Below are 16,381 nucleotides of genomic sequence, written 5' to 3' on the forward strand. Positions count from 1 at the left end.
TGCACCAGTCACAGGTTCCCCCGTCACTTTCAGCTCATCAGGCCCACCACACTCACATAATGCTGTCATATTATAAGCCTGGCCTGAGATATTAAAAGTGAAATGATGATAAACTCCATGAATTGACAGACTCACATTGTAAAAACTCCTCTCTGCTCTGATGTTCAGGAGGCAGTAGGGTGAAGACTGGAGCTTCACGACCTGAAAATACAAAGAAAAGAGAAGAATGGAGAACGTTAAGATGGAGTTTTATAATGTTAAATTCTTAGACACTTATTACAAATGCAGTGCAGTTGAATAAAACAACAAGACATGGAGATCAAGTTTGTGTACTGAGCCAACTGGTGTGTGGATGATGAAGTGAGTTTTATTTAATAATATTTTGATGTGCCACAGACACATGTGAGGGTCTCTATTGTGGACTTGACCTCTACTTTAGATACAAACATCTCAGAGCTTCATAATAAGAAACTGACTGAGTTCAGTCTGCCCAGTCCAATCCACCATTGGATCTCAGACTTTCTTCCAGGTAGTAAACAGTGCTGGTGCAGTTGGGCGCACACATGTCTGACCTGTTAACCCTCGTCACCTCACTTTCTGTTTTCCTCTCCTGTGTTGTCAGTTGGCCACAGCTCAACAGTTCTGGCCATGGACAGACATTGTTAGGTTCCAATTATGTTCATCAGTGTTTATTTACCAACATTTTGATGAGCCACAGACACATGTGAGGGTCTTTGAAAGATGCTGAGAAATTAGTTCACGCTTTTGTTTTCAGTCGACTAGATTACTGTAACGGTCTCCTCTCAGGACCACCCAAAAAAGATATAAATCAGGCTGGGCGGTCTCATGGCCTGGAACCCCTGCAGATTTTATTTTTTCTCTCCAGCCAATCTGGAGGTTTTTTTTTCTGTCCACCCTAGCCATCGGACCTTACTTTTATTCTATGTTAATGATTTTCATCTCATTGTAATTCTTACTTTGTCTTTTTTTTCTCTTTCTTCATCCTGTAATGCATTTTGAGCTACATTATTTGTATGAAAATGTGCTATATAAATAAAAGTTGTTCTTGTCTTCTCTGTCGACTTAACCTCTGCTTTAGATACCAACATCTCAGAGCTCCATGATAAGAAACTGACTGAGTTCAGTCTGCCCAGTCCAATCCACCATTGGATCTCAGATCTTCTTCCAGGTAGTAATCAGTGCCGGTGCAGTTGGGCGCACACATGTCTGACCTGTTAACCCTCGTCACCTCACTTTCTGTTGTCCTCCCCTGTGTTGTCAGTTGGCCACAGCTCAGCAGTTCTGTTCATGGACAGACATTGTTAGGTTCCATTTATGTTCATTAGTGCAGAACTGCTTTATCTTACTGTGTGTTTAAATAAATCTGCACAGCACTTTATAACCCTCCACGATTTTAGTACTAAGTCAGGTCAGGTCAGGTCAGGTTGGGGGGCATGCACTGGTACAGCACATTGCCGCACCTCCACATGATGTAACAGCTGGCAACCCCCCAAGGCAGACATGCTGTCCAGTCCCACCCTCCAGAAATGACCCTCAATCTACTGCAGCCAGGTGTTACGTGGGTGTCCCCTTGTCCTGGTCCTCAACAATGAGGGTCACCCTCAGATAATTGTGCCACATTGTCATAGTGTCGTAACTGATGCTCCCTCACAATGCAGGTCATGTGCCTCATTTAAAGTCAAACCAGCGGTACCCAAGGATTCTCCGAAGAGACACAGCATACTTTGAACTAACGATCTCTGAATTTAGCACATCGTTTAAGACGTCTACTCTGTGCAGGGCAGAAGTAATTTTTTCCTCCAATGTCCACAGACCTCTGAGTATTTCACTTTTTATTGACCGTATCACAATTCCTGTGGGTCTCAAGTTTACAGACACAGAGTTAAATATAAAAGACATTTTGCTCTTACAAACCTGGGTTTTGGTTGCCGCTAAGGAACTGCACAGGAGTTTTTAAAGCCTTTTTCCCTTTAGATGGGTTTATGCTTTTTTTTTCACCTGCACAAGAGTAAAAGTAGCTGGGTGTTTGAAGGTGTGCTTGGAAAAGTTACTTGTAAGTGTACACGTTCACGTTCATGTTATCTGTATCTGAACTAGCGTAGAGGAGGCAGAAAGCAGAAGTAACTGATATCAGCGTCTGTACGTAAATAACCGCATCATCGTAACGGCGATTCCTTAGTTTAAAAGAAAAGAATAAAAGGCCGCAGCTGACCTCAAAGCAGTAAAGGTGAAGGCTCAGCAGTGCGCAGATCAATAGACAGCATTAAGACCCCCGATCAGACATAAGGGGCTGACGGAGCAAATAAGGTAGTAAATTTGTATTTATTTATTTATTTTAGATTGAAGGTGGAACAGTTAAGCAGGTGACAGTGTAAGGGGTCATTAATATGGGGGAATACAAGCAGTGTGAATGGAGAGCTTATACGTAAGGAATAAAAGGAGCACAAAGTTAGGAGAAGAGAAAGAGAAAAGTAAAGTTCACCAAACAGCAGGCAGCTGAGAGGGAGAACAGGACAGGAGCTTAAGGGGACAGAAGGAGTAAAATAACTCGAGCAGTTCTTAGTGTTACCATTTAAGTCAAATCATTTAATTTTAAGAAAAGAAAAAAAGGCAATTTTACTTTTCTTAAATCAAATTTTAATAATGAGGCCAGTGCAACGCAAGTCCTGTTGGATGTTGGAGTTTTTAGATGATGGTTTGGAAGAGCCAGTTGTCAATGAGGGCCACATCTGCAAGAGATGCCAGCTCATCCAACACCTCGAGCTCAGGGTCGCTGAACTGACCTGCGTTGTAATTGAGAATTGCCGGACTTGGCCCAGTTGTCCTTTAGAGATATAGTGTGCACCCCCAAAGTGGTGCGAGAGGAGATTCCAGACCAGACAGGTAGAAATAGGTGAGTCACTGTCACAAGGCATAAGGTAAAGGGTGTAGACTGTCCGGGGGCATCAACTCCAGAATTAGAAGAATCAAACCATTATCACGTCCTTAGTCATCGAGTGTCCAACAGAGTGCAGCAATATCTGATGAACATTGGAAACAAAAGCACAAAAAAAAACTGATGGCTGTAAGACCTAGCATGTCTGATGAGCAAAAGGAGCACAAAGTAAGAGGGATATAAGAGCGAACATGTCAGGTGAACAGAGCTCCATAAATGTGCGACATGATCAGAATAGACGGACTTACTATTGTACCAGAAGCCTATTTTAATGAGCGGCTGTTTCACTCTGCTAGGAAGAGATATATTGTGAACAGCAGGGGGCACTACAGCTCCCCAAACACCCAACACAAACAGGCATGGACACAGGATACAAGGCAAAGAATCTTTTACTGTGGGAAAACTCTTCTTTTATAAGGGCTTCCCACCACCACGGCCACAAATACACTACGATCAATACTCTGTCTCTCTGTCTCTCACTGCCTCCTCCATTCATCTTGTAACAATTGTCCTCCTTCCTCCTGACTCTGGCCCCCTGACACAAGTTAGGCAGTCCCTTTAATTTTAGCTGCACCAGAAGTGGTCTTTCAACACTTCCAGTTGAGGCGGAAACCCCAGTCATACACCTCCCCATGGTGTCTCCCATGTGACCCAACAGGGCTGTCCCCTGGGACTACAATTCCCAGAATGCCCTGCAGGCACTCATGTGGGAATTTGAGCCTGGGCTCACTGCCATCTAGTGTCCTGGGGAGATAAAGCCCTGTGTAATCTGTCTCCCTCTGTCCTTCCATCCTAAAGGTGTCCTGATTGGGTAAGGATGCTGGCCGTCCTTCATAACATCAAGAACCCTGAATAAAAGCAGCTGCTTACTGTGAGAGTGTGACATCACTCAGCTTGTCATTCTAAACAGCATTATAAAAAAATTACTAATAGAGAAAATGGATAAATCTTAATGAACAGGCCGTCTTCATGCATCTCACTGTCCTTGTTATTGTGACTCTGATCTTTGGACTTTAACAATGAACACAACATGACCAGATGCTGTACCTGATGGAGTCAAAGGCAGGGTGTCCCACTGGCCGATCTTCTCCAGACGCCTTTTCAGACATGACAGCTCCTTTAGCAGGTCCTCAGAAGAGAAATCAGCAGTGACAGTGAAGCTGAGCGAGTCTTCATCAACAGGAAGGACACAGCGAGATGAGAAAGTCTGCATCAGGAGAGAAGAGGAGAAATTAAAAGTAACATTAATAAGAAGGAACACCTCTCAAGTAAGGATCAGCAGGGTGAACAGAGAGTTTGGGTTTAAATAGATTACTTTTCATTCATTTATTGGTTATTTATAGGAGAATATTTCATTATTGATAAATTCTTGATAAATTTCAGTCGGGTTTTAGAACAAATCACAGCACAGAAACGGCACTCGTTAAAGTAGTAAATGACTTGCGAGTGAATGCAGACAGAGGCCATTTATCTGTTCTCATCTTCTTAGATCTGAGTGCTGCATTTGACACCATTGATCACAACATTCTTAGAAATCGCCTTAGTCAATGGGTGGGCCTCTCTGGCAGGGTCTTAAATTGTTTGAATCCTACCTGACAGGGAGAAAATTCTTTGTAAGTTGTGGTAATCACCTCTCGAAGACTCATGATATCCGATATGGTGTTCGACAAGGCTCTATCCTGGGTCCGCTGCTCTTCTCAATCTACATGCTTCCGTTAGGTCAGATTATCTCAGGGCACAACGTGAGCTACCACAGCTATGCTGATGACACACAGCTGTACTTATCAATAGCACCTGATGACCCCGACTCTCTCGATTCACTAACACAATGTCTGACTTGTATCTCAGAATGGATGAATAGTAACTTTCTCAAGTTAAATAAAGAGAAAACTGAAATCTTAGTGATTAGCATTAATGGATACAATGAGGCTATTAGAAATAAACAGGATACATTAGGATTAAAAGTCAAGATGGAGGTAAAAAAGCTTAGGGGTAATTGTTGACTGTAATCTGAATTTTATATCACATATTAATCAGATCACTAGGACAGCATTTTTTCACTTAAGAAACATAAGTAAAGTTAGACCTCTTATATCATTGAAAGATGCTGAGAAATTAGTTCACGTGTTTGTTTTCAGTCGACTAGATTACTGTAACGCACTCCTCTCAGGACCACCTAAAAAAGACATAAATCGTTTGCAACGAGTGCAGAACGCAGCTGCTAGAATCCTAACTAGGAAAAGAAAATCCGAACACATCTCTCCAGTTTTAATGTCGCTACACTGGTTACCTGTGTCATTCAGGATTGACTTTAAAATTCTGCTTATGGTTTATAAAGCCTTAAATAATCTCGCCCCATCTTATATATCGGAATGTCTGACACCTTATATTCCAAATCGTAACCTCAGATCTTCAAATGAGTGTCTGCTTAGAAAGCTAAACTTAAAAGAAGTGGTGAGGCGGGTGGCCTTCTGCTGCTATGCACCAAAGTAAGAATTAAAATAAGACAACACTAATTAACATAGAATAAGAGTAAGGTCAGATGGTCAGGGAGGACAGAAAAAAAAACTCCAGATTGACTGGAGAAAAAATGAAATTGCAGGGGTTCCAGACCATGAGACCGCCCATAATATATTATATATTATATTATAATGAATTGAACATACAGAGTATCAGGATTAAATTAAAGTGAAGTTATGAGAAGGCCATGTTAAAGTAATGTGTTTTCAGCAGTGTTTTAAACTGCTCTACTGTATCAGCCTGGAAAATTCCTATTGGCAGGCTATTCCAGATTTTAGGTGCATAACAGCAGAAGGCCGCCCGCCTCACCACTTCTTTTAAGTTTAGCTTTTGGAATTCTAAGGAGACACTCATTTGAGGATCTGAGGTTATGATTTGGAATATAAGGTGTCAGGCATTCCGATATATAAGATAGAGCGAGATTATTTAAGGCTTTATAAACCATAAGCAGAATTTTAAAGTCAATCCTGAATGACACAGGTAACCAGTGTAGTGACATCAAAACTGGAGAAATGTGTTCAGATTTTCTTTTCCTAGTTAGGATTCTAGCAGCTGCATTCTGCACTCGTTGCAAGTGATTTATGTCTTTTTTGGGTAGTCTTGAGAGGAGTGCGTTACAGTAATCTAGTCGACTGAAAACAAACGCGTGAACTAATTTCTCAGCATCTTTCAGTGATATAAGAGGATTAACTTTTGCTATTTTTCTTAAGTTTAAAAATGCTGTCCTAGTGGTCTGATTAATATGCGATTTAAAACTCAGGTTACAGTCAACAATTACCCCTAAACTTTTTACCTCCGTCTTGACTTTTAATCCTAATGTATCCAGTTTATTTCTAATAGCCTCATTGTATCCATTATTGCCAATCACTAAGATTTCAGTTTTCTCTTTATTTAACTTGAGAAAGTTACTATTCATCCATTCTGAGATACTAGTCAGACATTCTGTTAGTGAATCAAGAGAATCAGGGTCATCAGGTGCTATCGATAAGTACAGCTGTGTGTCATCAGCATAGCTGTGGTAGCTCACGTTGTAACCTGAGATAATCTGACCTAACGGAAGCATGTAGATTGAGAAGAGCAGCGGACCAGGATAGAGCCTTGTGGAACACCATATCGGATATCATGTGTCTTTGAGATGTGATTACCACAACTCACAAAGAATTTTCTCCCTGCCAGGTAGGATTCAAACCAATTTAAGACACTGCCAGAGAAGCTCACCCATTGACTAAGGCGATTTCTAAGAATGTTGTGATGAATGGTATCAAATGCGGCACTCAGATATAAGAGGATGAGAACAGATAAATGGCCTCTGTCTGCATTTACTTGCAAGTGTGGCACACTCAGGAAAAAAAGAAAGAAAAAGAAAGAGTAGCCACAATAGTTTATCTTATTAATGTAATCACCAAAAGTGAAAACTATTTGGTAAACAAACAAAGGGTCCTTGTAGTCGATTGGACCATGAAAACGGACTGTGGCATGAGCAGTAATTGGTAGGAACGTGTTTCACACTGAAGTGGTTCCGTCAGGGTTGCAGTAAAGGGACGAACTTCGGCCCGCCCCTCAGACGCAACTTGGACAACAAACTGAATGTGGTGTGCTCTCATTGCTGCTCCGCTTTACCTGTTTCACAGGTTAGTGTACAATAAATTGGAGTATTTTACCTTTTAACTGAGAGTCAAGAATACGCAGAACATGACGGTAGTATGATGATATGTATTTCTACAGAGGCGCGAAGTCAAAACTCGCTAAATGCAGGCGGCAAGCTGCTTGTTTGCAGAGACTGCGTCGCTGCGCTGTAGATAGACGGCGGTGCTGTAAATCATTAACCAGACAAGAGTGTGCAGGCTTTTTAAATAGTTGCTCGGCTCCTAAACACTTGGTACTCTTGTTAAATGTATATTTTGTAAATTGTATTAGATGTAAATAAGTTATAGAATGGCTGAAATGTTGTGATGAGTGGTTATTATGTTGTTATACATGTATAAATATGAAACGGGTAGTTATGAAAGTGTTTGAAATATGATAATAGTAGCATTGAAGATTTTTGATTAATACTTAATGGTGATGTTTCATACCTTTAGAAATGTTATTTTAAAAAAGTGTTATATAATGAAGAGATTAGTTGTGTCTCTGCATATAATTTAAGACAGCACATAGCTTGATTTGAATACGGTATTTCTGTAATCTTTTTCTCCATTACCCTAGTGGCTAGGGATTGCTTACTGTATATACATGTGTATTTGATCATGTTTATTGAGACTCTTGGTGGAATGAAGAAGTACTTTATTGGGAACACACCTGAGAATGTGAATGTCAAATAGTCAAATATATATGCAAGGTTATAATGACTTTATTGAATGTGAATAAAGAGACTCAACTTGGACAACAAACTGAAAGCGGTGTGCTCTCATTGCTGCTCCACTTTACCTATTTCACAGGGCCAAAGACCTGGATTACGTCACCATTGAGGGCCAGTGGAGTTCAGTTCCAGACCTGGTTGACGTAGCTCATCCTCTGGTTGAGGCGAAGTTCGTGTACACTTCGGGATTTGCTACTTTCGTCATTTCTGTTGCTGTGGCCCACTAGTGGGGCCCGTAACACAAGTCATTTACTACTTTAATGAGTGCAGTTTCTGTACTGTGATTTGTTCTAAAACTCGAATGAAACTAATCAAGAATAACAGGTTTATTGAGGTGGTCATTTAGCTGCATAATGACTGCCTTCTCCAGAATTTTACTTAAAAAGGCAGGTTAGAAATAGGTCTCAAATTTTCAAAAGCAGAGGGGTCAAGATTAATTTTCTTGAGCAGGGGTTTAACTACAGCAGTCTTAAGACAGTCTGGGAAGACCCTCGTATCTAATGACAAGTTTACTAAGGTCAGCACAACACTAGCACTCACAATGAGACAATTTGGTGTTTCTTCCTAAACAAACTGAAATGTGAGGCTGTGAGGGAAGATCTGAATAAATGGAAGAAAGTGTGTGACTTGTCAGAAAGACTTGGGAGCCTTTTGTGTGCTCATCACAGTTCTGTAATCTGCCCTTTAGAACACACTTGTGAGACCACATCAGGAATATTTTGTGTTAGAGGAATGAGAAAACAGTACAACAGAAAGTCAAGAAGAAGAAGAGAGACCAGACTGGACTGTGGGGTTTGAGCTGTGAGGAAATGCTGAAGGATTTAAATGTCATCAGTTAAAGGACAGAGACATGAGGAGGTGACATGACAGGAGTGTTTAAAGATACGAAGGAGTTGGTGTCTTCTTTTGTCAGGTGGCTTCATTAAAATGTAACTTATTAAGAACACATTTCATACAAATCTGCTTCATTAAACAAACAAATGCAGATTTACCTGCCTATCAGGTAATATAATAATAATAATAATTTATGTATTTATTTATAGACACATTTCAAGGCACACAAGGACACCTTACAGAATACATTCAAAACAACACCCACAATATAAAATTAATAAAATATTACAGAACAATAAAACCAGAATAAATACAATAATAAAATAAAATTTAACTTTTTCAACTAAAATTCATATCAAACAGAATAAGAAGATCTAAGAATATGGGAAGGAATGGAGTTGTGAGGAAGATGAGAAAGATAAGGAGGTGTGAGATTATGAAGGGTCTTGTAAGTAATTAGCAGAATCTTAAAATCAATGTGATATTTAATAGGGAGCCAGTGAAGCTGCTGAAGGACTGGAGTGACGTGTTCAATGGAAGGTGTTCTGGTAATAATACGATCTGCAGCATTCTGACCCAACTGAAGTTGTAAAGGAGTTTGGGAGGAAGACCAGAGAGGACAGACTTACAATAATCAATATAAGATGTGACCAGAGCATGAATGAGAATAGCAGTGCTGGTAGCTGAAAGAGATGGACCTAAACAGTTGATATTATGTAGATGGTAATATGCCAACTGAGGTAAAATATTAATATGAGCCTCAAATTTTAAGGTGCTCTCAAAAATGACACCTAAACTCTTAACCTGGGAGGAAAAAGAGATTAGAGAATTATCAATAGTCAATGAAATATTATCACATTTGTTCAACACAGATTTAGTTCCTACTAGACAAACCTCTGTTCTATTATTATTTAATTTAATAAAATTAGCAGACAGCCATAATTTAATTTCCTGCAGACAGTCACAGAGGGAAGAAGGTGGAAGAGTGGAATCAGCTTAGTAGACAGATAGAGCTGGGGGTCGTCAGCATAACAGTGAAAGTGAATATCAAATTTCCTAAAGATACGACCAAGAGGCAGAAGATCAATAATAAATAGAAGGGGGGCCAAGACAGAGTCCTGGGGAACACCACTAACAACTGGACAAACTTAGGATCTGAAATGTTTTAGTTGTACAAACTATGTATGATCTGAGATAAGATTTGAACCAGGCATGTGGAGTGCCAATAATGCCAATCGATTTTCATCTCTCAAGGACAATATCATGAGATTTTGTATCGAAGGCAGAGATCAGATCAAGGAGCACAAGTGTGGTCAACAGCCCCGACTCAGCTGCCATCAGGAGGTCATTGGTGATTTTAACCAGGGCTGTCTCTGTACTGTGAAATGGATGAAAGCCACACAGAAATTGTTCAAACAAATGATTGTCAGTAAGGTGAGTGTGAACCTGCACGGCAACTGTTTTTCAAATGTTTTTTAAAGGAAAGGTAAATTTGAGATTGTATGATAATTATTTAGATTTCTTGAGAATTGGAGTTATCACAGCCAGTTTAAGAGATAAAGGAACAAGACCAGAGATAAGGGAATAATGAATGATGTTAGTATAGAAGGAAAAATTTTTATATTAGCATAAAATAGCAAAATTAACATTAAAAGCCATACAAAGTAATTAAAAGCTTCTAAACATTAGATTAAGCATAAATTAGAATGTTTAGCAAATATGATAGGTCAAGAAAATAGTTAACTAAAAGATCAGTCATATTGCATTTTTTTCAAGCTTGAAGCAGGATTGTAAGAACAGAAAAAGAACAAAAAATGATGTACAGAAACCAGCTTAGAACAGGATAAGAGATTGAGAACACCTGTGTCCAAGGCTGGGAAGCTAATACCACAGATAGACAATGGCTATGGTAGGCACGTAAAGAAATCAGCTGGGTTGATGAATCAGCAGAAAGGCAACAAAAGGCTTTCGCTGTAAGCAAGGTCACACTGATGTAATGCATGAAAGAACCATTAGTATATTCAGGCATTAGCAATAAATATAGAAGAATATATTAGAAATTAACTTTAGCATAGAAATTAAGACAAGTCAGGACTGCCACGCAATGATTAAATAAAAGCATATACCATATTCTTTGTCTAAGAAAGAGGAAGTGATGAGAAGGAAGCCCATTAAAGGAAGATGAATGTCTGTAGCAGCCTTGGCCAGTGAAAGAAATGAGCAAAACAGAAACTAGAAATAAACAAGAGACAGCGAAATACCAGGGGCCCAGCTGCAGGGAGACGAGAAATTGGACGTAGAAGGAGTAGAAGGGAGTCAGAGGAGAACAGCAAATGAGCTAATTGAACGAGGTCAAAAGTGATAAGAAATTGTTATATAAGCTTCGATTGCTGAACTGTTGAGGGCTCAGCTCAATTTGGCCATATTGGGTTGAGTCCGTGTTGTTATTTGTGCTGATTTATTGGAATAAAGCCTTAAAACTCTGTCTGTCTATCCCGAGTCCTAATAGCCTTCATTTTCAGGTAAAAAGCCTTCTGGTGACGAATTTTTCGCCATGATATTAGTTATTAGACAGGAAAGAGAAATCAGTAGGAACTGGAACCAGCTGACAGGTAGAGGGGCTTGGATTTCTAATAATACCAGATATTTCAACCACAGTTGGGAGTTTAAAAATAGGTCATAAAAGAGTAACATTGATCAGTGCATTAAAACCGAGGTGGGAGGTTGTCAGGAGACCACTGGATGTTGTTTGAAGGCCGTAGATAAAGGCAGGAACTTTGAGAGTTTTGCATAAATTGCGGAAATATTAGGCAAATGTGAAATTGGGCTGAATGGCTTGTTCTTGCCATTTGTAAAAACTCCTCAGATCCTTTGAATTTGACTCTAAATGTTCTCAGGTCTCACACACCACAGTCTGATCAGAATCCCTTTGAAGTGTCGCTCTCACCTGCAGGAAGTGGAGATGGTCCTTGGTCTCTGAAAGCTCCTTCAGCTCAGCTTCTCTCCTCTTCAGCTCCTTGATCTCCTTCTCCAGTTGCTCCATGACTCCTTCAGCCTTCTCCATTTCTCTCTTTTCTTGTTCTCTGATCTTCTCAGTCAGTTTCTTGTGGGCTTCCTCAATGCACCGTATCAGATCAGTGAAGCTCTTATCATGTTCCTCCATCACTTTTTCCACAGAGATCTGGTGGGAGAGGAGAAAAATATAAAACTGAGTCACCAAATTAAAAAAAGCAGTCCTAAGACACTTCTTTTGGTATTCTGATGTAGTGATGGATAATATGAATTAGGATAAGGGCCGTAGCAGACCCTTGGTACTCTGGGTAGCAGCATCTTCTAAAAGCACCTGAATGTGCAGTCTAAATAAGGAGTTCTGTATGATCTATGAGAGTCACTGTCAGGGCAGCTCTATTGTCCAGTGAGGACTCTGGTATTGTTACAGAGGTGTGTCTTTATAAGAGTCTCTCCTGGTCATCCTGGGATTGAGAGTTGAGAAGTAAGAAGAAGAAGAAGAATTATTATTATTATTATTATTATTATTATTGGTGTTGTGGAGAAAAGCTGATCTGTTGTAATTGAATTACATTAATTGTGTCTTTGCTTACTAACCTTCATCCAACTGTATTCAGCTGTAATCCTCAAGAGTTCTGAGTTTTTATATATCAGGTTGCTGCATTTCTATTTCCTTTATTTAACTTTTCATTATTAATAATAACTGCCACTGTGACATTTATTTGTACGCCTCACTCGAGTGTCATTGGGGTGAAAGTTAGTGTGCAGGTGGGACACAGTAAGATGTGAGTGTAGGGTATGAGGTGCACATTGTCCAGGATCACCAACCCCAAACCTGGAGGTGTTCAGCTGTTTTCAGGACCTTGCAGAGCTGCACAGTGACTCTGATATCTCTCAGACAGTAGGCGGGGATGAGGAGCCCTGAAAGTAGTCATAGTCAGGGATTCTGGTATTATGGGAATTGAGATGAAGTTTTGCTCCAGATACAGAGAGTCTCACATGCTGTGTTGCCTTCTGGGTATGCAGATAGAAAACCTTTGTGGATAGCTGGATAGGCTCCTGGCCAGAGCAGTGAAGAATCCAAATGTCATCATCTAGCTTGTCTAGTTGTCATTGTACAATTGAAATATGGAGATCAGACTGCCAGTTCTGCAGGGCAAAGAGTTGGGTGCAAAGTTAAGAAGCAGAACTGACAAAGTGGTCATCTCAGGATTTCTATCTGTGCTACACACTGGTACACATGGAGTTAAATCAATTAGAAGGCTTAATGCATATCTGAAATCTTGGTTTCAGAAGAAGTTGGGGTGGGTTATATTTCAACTGGATGGGCACTAATGCAAGTTTAATATAAATCACAAATAAATTAATGAAAGAAATAATTAGGAAAAGACTGAGCAATAAAGATCAAGAAGAGGAGTGTTAGTGAGCGGTCAGTGTGGGTTTAGATGGGGGATTTCATGTTTCACTAATGTGCAGGAATTTAATAATAAAACAAGAAAAACATAAAAATATAAATCACTATGGAGGTCAGTCTGGTAGGAGGGCTCACGTTCAGTCACTTGTTCATCGTTGACTGTCACTTCTGTGTCTTTATTGGACTGCACCACACTGAGTCACACATTGTGCTCCGCTCACTTTCTTTGATGGGAATGACACACCCTAGTTGTCTGGTCCTGCTATGTTAAGTCATTTAAGACACCATGTGGAGCTAAGCCGTTTAATGTAACTCTGCCACATAAATCAGATTGGAAGCATTTGTCTGTCCAGGCTCAGAAATGTGTAAATAAATACATAAATGAATCCTGGAAGAATTGGACATAAAACAGGAAGCAACTCTCTGGATCTAGACAGTCAGATATGTGGCAGTCAAATGTGTGGCCTGGTAACAAAGAAAATCCACTCAAGAAATCATAATGGAGCAATTTACAGTCAATGCCAATAAACCAGAATGAAAGGTGGGGACCTTGGTGATCCGATCCTCGGCTACAGAGCTGGCTCTTGGGACATGGAATGTCACCTCTCTGAAGGGGAAGGAGCCTGAGCTAGTGCGCGAGGTCGAGAGGTTCCGGTTAGATATAGTCAGGCTCACCTTGACGCACAGCTTGGACTCTGGAACCAATCTCCTTGAGAGGGTCTGGACTCTCTATCACTCTGGAGTTGCTACCGGTGAGAGGCGCCGAGCAGGTGTGGGCATACTTATTGCCCCCCGACTTGGAGCCTATTCATTGGGGTTTACAGCGGTGGATGAGAGGGTAGCCTCCCTCTGCCTTTGGGTGGGGGGACGAGTCCTAACTGTTGTTTGTGCATATGCGCCGAACAGCAATTTGGAGTATCCACCCTTTTTGGAGTCCCTGGAGGGGGTGCTAGAGGGCATATCTTCTGGGGACTCCCTCGTACTGCTGGGAGACTTCAATGCTCATGTGGGCAATGACAGTGAGTCCTGGAAAGGTGTGATTGGGAGTAATGGCCCCCTCGATCTGAACCCGAGCGGTGTTTTGTTATTGGACTTCTGTGCTCATCACAGATTGTCCATAACGAACACCATGTTCAAGCGTAGGGGTGTTCATATGTGCATTTGGCACCAGGACACCCTAGGTCTCAGTACGATCGACTTTGTGGTTGTGTCGTCAGACTTGTGGCCACATGTCTTGGACACTCTGGTGAAGAGAGGGGCAGAGCTGCTGATCACCACCTGCTGGTGAGTTGGCTTCGATGGTGGGAGAGGATGTTGGTCAGGCCTGGTAGGCCCAAACGTGTTGTGAGGGTCTGCTGGGAAAGTCTGGCAGAGTCCCTTGTCAGAAGTAGCTTCAACTCCCACCTCCGGCAGACCACGTCCCAAGAGAGGTGGGGAACATTGAGTCCGAATGGGCCATGTTCTGTGCCTCTATTGTTGAGATGGCTGACTGGAGCTGTGGCCGTAAGGTGGTCGATGCCTGTCATAGCGGCAATCCCTGAACCAGTTGGTGGACTCCGGTGAGGGATGCAGTGAAGCTGAAGAAGGAGTCCTACCAGACCCTTTTGTCCTGTGGGACTCTGGAGGCAGCTAATAGGTACTGGCAGGCCAAGCGGAATGCAGCTTTGGTGGTTGCTGAGGCAAAAACTCGGGCGTAGGAAGAGTTTAGGGAGGCCATGGAGAAAGACTTTCGGATGGCTTCCAGGAGATTCTGGTCCACCATCCAGCATCTCAGGAGGGGAAGCAGTGCAGTGTCAACACCGTATATGGTGGGGATGGTGCGCTGTTGACCTCAACTCAGGACGTTGTGGCCTTTGAATTGGCAGATCAGGGTGGTGGTCCCCCTCTTTAAGAAGGGGGACCGGAGGGTATGTTCCAACTACAGAGGGGTCACACCCCTCAGCCTCCCTTAAAAAGTCTATTTGGGGGTCCTGGAGAGGAGGGTCCATCACATAGTTGAACCTCGGATTCAGGAGGAACAGTGTGGTTTTCATCCTGGTTGCGGAACAGTAGACCAGCTCTACACCCTTAGAAGGGTCCTGGAGGGTGCATGGGAGTTTGCCCAACCAGCCTACATGTGTTTTGTGGACTTGGAAAAGGCATTCGACCATGTCCCTCGGAGAATCCTGTGGGGGGTGCTCCGGGAGAATGTGGTACCGGACCTGGGGTCAGAGCTTGGTCCGCATTGCTGGCAGTAAGTCGAGCCCGTTTCCAGTGAGAGTTGGACTCCTCCAGGGCTGCCCTTTGTCACTGATTTTGTTGATAACTTTTATGGACAGAATTTCTAGGCGCAGCCAGGGTGTTGAGGGGGTCAGGTTTGGTGGACTCAGGATTGGGACACTGCTTTTTGCAGATGGTGTTGTCCTGTTTGCTTCATGATCTTCAGCTCTCTCTGGATCGGTTTGCAGCTGTGTGAAGCGGCTGGGATGGGAATCAACACCTCCAAATCCGAGACCATGGTCCTCAGCCAGAAAAGGGTGGAGTGCCCTCTCAGGGTTGGGAGCGAGATCCTGCCCCAATCGGAGGAGTTCAAGTATCTTGTTCACGAGTGAGGGAAGAATGGACTGTGAGATTGACAGATGGATCGGTGCGCCGTCCGAAGTGATGCGGGCTCTGCATCGGTCTGTCGTGGTGAAAAAGGAGCTGAGCCGTAAGGCAACGCTCTCAATTTACCACTCGATCTACGTTCCTACCCTCACCTATGGTCATGAGCTATGGGTAGTGACCGAAAGAACGAGATCACGAATACAAGCAGCTGAAATAAGTTTCCTCTGCAAGGTGTCTTGGCTTTCCCTTAAAGATAATGTGAGAAGCTCAGTCATCCGGGAGGGACTCAGAGTAGAGCCGCTGCTTCTCCGCATCGAGAGGAGTCAGATGAGGTGGCTTGGGCATCTGATCAGGATGCCTCCCTGGGGAGGTGTTCCAGGCACGTCTAACTGGGAGGAGGCCCCGTGGAAGACCCAGGACACACTGTAGGGACTATGTCTATGGCTGGCCTGGGAACAACCTCGGGATTCCCCCAGAAGAGCTAGAAGAAGAGGCCGGGGAGAGGGAAGTCTGGGCCTCTCTGCTCAAGTTGCTTCCCCTGCGACCTGATCTCAGATAAGCAGAAGAGGATGGATGGATGGATGGACATGGAGGATGTGGGAGAAGAACTGGAGTGGTGAACTCCACATGAAAAATGAATGGTGGTCTGTAAGGCAACATAAGTGACCACTGCAACATCTTACTGTCCAGTGTCATAAAATAT

The 16,381-nt window shown here is 42.3% G+C and overlaps 1 protein-coding gene across 1 annotated transcript in view; it reads right to left on the bottom strand.

Moving 5' to 3' along the window:
- The window catches only part of LOC120528460 (tripartite motif-containing protein 16-like), a 37,440-nt gene that overhangs the window by 2,677 nt on the left and 18,382 nt on the right, over positions 1-16,381 (bottom strand). Inside the window, exons 3-5 of the mRNA XM_039752619.1 lie at positions 11,617-11,850; positions 4,004-4,163; positions 136-201 (exon numbers count right to left, since the gene is read on the bottom strand). Coding sequence (XP_039608553.1) covers positions 136-201; positions 4,004-4,163; positions 11,617-11,850 — 460 coding nt within the window. The remainder of the gene's footprint in view (positions 1-135; positions 202-4,003; positions 4,164-11,616; positions 11,851-16,381) is intronic.

This window comes from Polypterus senegalus, chromosome 4 (genome assembly GCF_016835505.1).
Source record: "Polypterus senegalus isolate Bchr_013 chromosome 4, ASM1683550v1, whole genome shotgun sequence".
In the NCBI taxonomy this organism is placed as follows: Eukaryota; Metazoa; Chordata; class Cladistia; order Polypteriformes; family Polypteridae; genus Polypterus; species Polypterus senegalus.